The sequence below is a fragment of the Limulus polyphemus genome, unplaced genomic scaffold, assembly GCF_000517525.1.
Source record: "Limulus polyphemus unplaced genomic scaffold, Limulus_polyphemus-2.1.2 Scaffold1130, whole genome shotgun sequence".
Classification (NCBI taxonomy): Eukaryota; Metazoa; Arthropoda; class Merostomata; order Xiphosura; family Limulidae; genus Limulus; species Limulus polyphemus.
The window spans coordinates 299,270-304,181 of NW_013666740.1; the positions used below are offsets into that span (position 1 = coordinate 299,270).

At 29.6% G+C, this 4,912-nt stretch overlaps 1 protein-coding gene across 2 annotated transcripts in view; it reads left to right on the forward strand.

Annotated features, from left to right (window-relative positions):
* Positions 1 to 4,912, forward strand: part of LOC106462275 (macoilin-like) — a 67,869-nt gene that overhangs the window by 51,744 nt on the left and 11,213 nt on the right. For both annotated transcript variants that reach the window (XM_013922175.2, XM_013922176.2), the window contains exon 9: positions 867 to 1,046. In XM_013922175.2, coding sequence (XP_013777629.1) covers positions 867 to 1,046 — 180 coding nt within the window. The remainder of the gene's footprint in view (positions 1 to 866; positions 1,047 to 4,912) is intronic.

Sequence of the window (4,912 nt, forward strand, 5' to 3'; positions counted from 1 at the left end):
GATATTTTATAGTAACAGTGGAAGTTGTGTGTGGATATTTTATAGTAACAGTGGAAGTTGTGTGTGGATATTTTATAGTAACAGTGGAAGTTGTGTATGTATATTTTATAGTAACAGTGGAAGTTGTGTGTGTATATTTTATAGTAACAGTGGAAGTTGTGTGTGTATATTTTATAGTAACAGTGGAAGTTGTGTGTGGATATTTTATAGTAACAGTGGAAGTTGTGTGTGTATATTTTGTAGTAACAGTGAAAGTTGTTTGTGTATATTTTTAGTAACAGTGAAAGTTGTTTGTGTATATTTTGTAGTAACAGTGAAAGTTGTGTGTGGATATTTTATAGTAACAGTGAAAGTTGTGTGTGGATATTTTATAGTAACAGTGGAAGTTGTGTGTGGATATTTTATAGTAACAGTGGAAGTTGTGTGTGTATATTTTATAGTAACAGTGGAAGTTGTGTGTGGATATTTTAAAGTAACAGTGGAAGTTGTGTGTGGATATTTTATAATAACAGTGGAAGCTGTGTGTGTGTATATTTGATAGTAACAATGGAAACTGTGTTTATATTTTACAGTAAAAGTTGTGTGCTTATATTTTATATAGATCTTATAAATGAGGAAAAGAAGGTGAAATTTGCTTAACATTTTGCATTACTTATTTTATAAAAACTGGAAATAATATAAAAGTTAAGTTTTGTGCTAGATAATTGATTTGGTATTAATTAAATTTGAAAGTTGACTTTTTATATCGAAATAAACAAAACCAATCTTATAGTTAAAGAAATTAGTGATTTAGAACTTTTTTTAAATGCTTGTTCTTAACTTTCTTGTGTTTGGATGGTTTCAAATCTGAAATTACTTTTTGATAGACTTCATAACTTAGTAACAGCCAGACAGCAAGACAAACAACTAGTAAGCCAACTGGAGAAACGTTTACAAGAAGAGCGAAAGCTTCGTAACTCTATTGAATCAACTCTTGCCTCAGAACGCAAGGCTAAAAAAGCTGAAGAAGCGGCAGCAGCTCGTGCTGTATTGGTGGCTGCAGCAAAGTGAGTGATTTTGTCACACGTTGGTAGGAATATTTTGAATTCTGATCTGATATCATTATGTTGTCATGTTCTTTTTCTTCATAATTGTAATCATTCATGAAAAGCTTACCTGTTAGCCTCTTTAGGAGAATTATTGGTGGCTGTTAAAATGTTAAGCTGCAAGTATGGATTTGGCTAATGATTTTTGATAAAAGCTTTTAAGTAAATTCCAACAATTTTAACCCTTAGGATGATGTACACAGTCTTTTCAGATTGCTTCATAAAGGAAAGTTTATTTTCTTGTACAGTAAGAATATGATTGACTGCAACTTGTATGTATTATTAATTTCACTGTTTTATATCACCTTCCATCGTCTGTTAACCAAGTGAGAATTTTATCATTTATTCATTACAAGGCTGATTAGGTTGAGTGAATGAATGTGACTTGGATGAGAACCATACTTTTGATTTTGCTCTACTGAAATACACTTGTATATGGACCTTTGGGTTTATTTTTATGTTTAGATAAATACAAAATTTGAGTCAAACAAATCTCACTTTATTTTGTCAAAATCCATTTTATAAGTTAAGTTTAGTACTTGAGAGTTTGAAGACCACTGGACTTGTGACTTCTGTTTATAAATTTATGTAGTTTTTTTATTATTATTTTTACTTAATAATCTACTATTGAAGCACTTATCCATGGTAATTTTTCTCTTTTCATTGGGATTTGTGAAACTTTCATTCAATTCAGTTTGTATTACAGCCAGACTGTCTCACAGCACTTGGATTTATAGATCCCTGCTTGGCCCTGTTAAGACTTGTTTGTTAGAGTAGCTTGTCTTCTTCTTGCGTTTGTTTTTTCTTGCCGATGGACCTAACCGGCATTGTCTTTGCTTTGCTGTCTTCACTCCTCTTCCGGACATGATGTCTCATCCTCCATCAATCTCTCACACATCAATCACAACCTCGTAAAATACACCACCCCAATATTATGTCTAAACCAAATACTCTGGTGCGGGGCAATAGAGGATTCAGTAATCTTCGAACACCCCAGATGACAAACGATTTGAATAACATAACTGTGATCTGAATGGTTATTAATCTAAATATCTACCAAGTTTATTATTGTTTAATTTTTGTTATGATAAGAGTTAAAAGCAAATGATTGTAGGAAGTTGTGTTTAAACATCATTGATGTTGAGACTATCGAACGTTGTGTGCAATACATTGATGTCGAGAATCTAGAGATTTCTAATCCTTTACTTCTTGCATTAGTGTGGTTTACAAAAATATTAATTTTCAAATGTGAGCATCTTATATCATCCTTCTCTTATTGTTTGGTAAGTTTAGCATTTAAAATAGGGAAAAAATACTTATTCTGTAAAACTTCATTACAGTTTAAGTTTATTCTTTGGGTGTTATTTAGTATAAACAAAAATTATAAGTTTTAACATTGGTTTTCATGTTGTTGACCAAAACATGAAATGTTAACATTTGTCATTTGTTTTCGTAAGAAAAAAAAAAAAGTTTGGTGATCTTTCTGCCTTGCCATGAACTTCACTTTCATTAGAGGTGTTCCTTATATTTTGAAATCAAACCTGTACAGTTTGTAACTCAATCATTTTGTTCACATATTGACTGAGCTCAGCTATCTGAAATCAGACTTTTGAATAGGTGTGTGCCAAACTCTATTTGTGCAATTAGATAATAAACATGATGATAGGGGATTATGCTTGATGGTGTATATTTATGTGTGTTGTAAGCTATTCATTTATAAATTTGAACTTTTTCTAAAACTAATGTATACTATACTTAATACAGTTTTAGTTCGGGGGTTTCCTTTGTGTTAGCTATAGCAAATCATGGGTATTTGGGTCATTGTATGGAAAGGTTAAGATGCTTTCAAATGTCAATACAGAACTTAGTACTTTAGAGGAAAGGTTTAAAAATAAAAACATCCCTCTATAAGCTGATTAATTGCCTTTGAAAAAAAACAGGAGAAAGTACCTTTTTCAGTCATTAAGTGCCTCTGATAACTGTTTAACTGTGTTCGTATTCTAAACATGTTAGATATTCATGTGAAGCCCAAAGTAACTTGCAAAGAACTTGAAATGATATAGAAACATTTAAAAATCAAATGGAATAACAGTTTGGATATTACATTTTTCATTTTAAAAAATGGAAGATGTTTTGGAAGAATAGTATCGTGATTTGAAGTATATCATGGAAACAATCTATGAAGTTCTCAGGTCTCACTATTTTCTTTTCATTGTTGTCTGCAATTATTGTATTGATAGACGATTTTGTAGTACTGAAATTTTCAACATACTGAATATAAAATACCTGGTAAAAAAACAAACTACTTGAGAATAATTTTTTAGATTTTATTTTTTAAGTATGTTTACGAGCATGTTCATTACAGGAATCTTAAGAAATAAAACTGAATGTAGTAACTACTAATTCTTCCATCTACTTTCGGACTCCACCCAAGCCCTTTGGTTGTTGTTTCATGGAATTGAATTGAAATATCTGTTGCAACCTTATATTTACTATGAAGGAAAATCTGTAATTTCCAAGGAATGTCCCCTGCCACATCATCTACATGGAAAGCAATTCCAGCCTTATCATACATAAAGGTTTGATTATAAGGGTTAAACTGAATTGAAGGAGACATGTCAGATGATACATAGTTATAATGTATCTAATTAAACATGTTTTTCACATCAAGCCAATTGTATTGCAAAACTTATCAAGTTACATGTGCAAGAGAAAATTAATGTTTTAGCCAAATGTGTAATTTATAATGTTATGATAACATTTCTTTCATACTTTTGAAGATTACAAAAAGTAAAAAACTGGAAAAAGCATATGTGCACTGTATCTGAAAGTACATTTTATGAGAAAATGTAAACTTTGGGAAATGTCACTACTGGTATTTCAATGATTAATGCAAATGATTTCTATCTACATCGTACTGGTATATCAATAATTAGTATAAATGATTTTTATCTACAGTAGAACTGACATTTGACTAGTATTTCAATGATTAATATAAATGATTTTTATCTACAGTAGAACTTATATTTTACTGGTATTTCAATGATTAATGTAAATGTTTTCTGTCTACAGTAGAACTGACATTTTACTAGTATTTCAATGATTAATATAAATGATTTTTATCTACATTAGAACTTACACTTTACTGGTATTTCAATGATTAATGTAAATGTTTTTTATCTACAGTAGAACTTACATTTTACTGGTATTTCAGTTATTAATATAATTTTTATCTATAGTAGAACTGACACTTTAATGGTATTTCAATAATTAGTGTAAATGATTTCTATCTACAGTAGAACTTACATTTTACTGGTATTTCAATGATTAATGTAAATGTTTTCTATCTACAGTAGAACTTACATTTTACTGGTATTTCAATGATTAATGTAAATGTTTTCTGTCTACAGTAGAACTGACATTTTACTGGTATTACAATAATTAGTGTAAATGATTTCTATCTACAGTAGAACTTACATTTTATTGGTATTTCAATGATTAATGTAAATGTTTTCTGTTCTACAGTAGAACTGACATTTTACTGGCATTTCAATGATTAATGTAAATGTTTTCTTTCTACAGTGGAACTGACATTTTACTGGTATTTCAATAATTAGTATAAATGATTTTTATCTACAGTAGAACTTACATTTTACTGGTATTTCAATGATTAATATAATCTCTATCTATAGTAGAACTGACACTTTACTGGTATTTCAATAATTAGTGTAAATGATTTCTATCTACAGTAGAACTTACATTTTATTGGTATTTCAATGATTAATGTAAATGTTTTCTGTCTACAGTAGAACTGAAATTTTACTGGT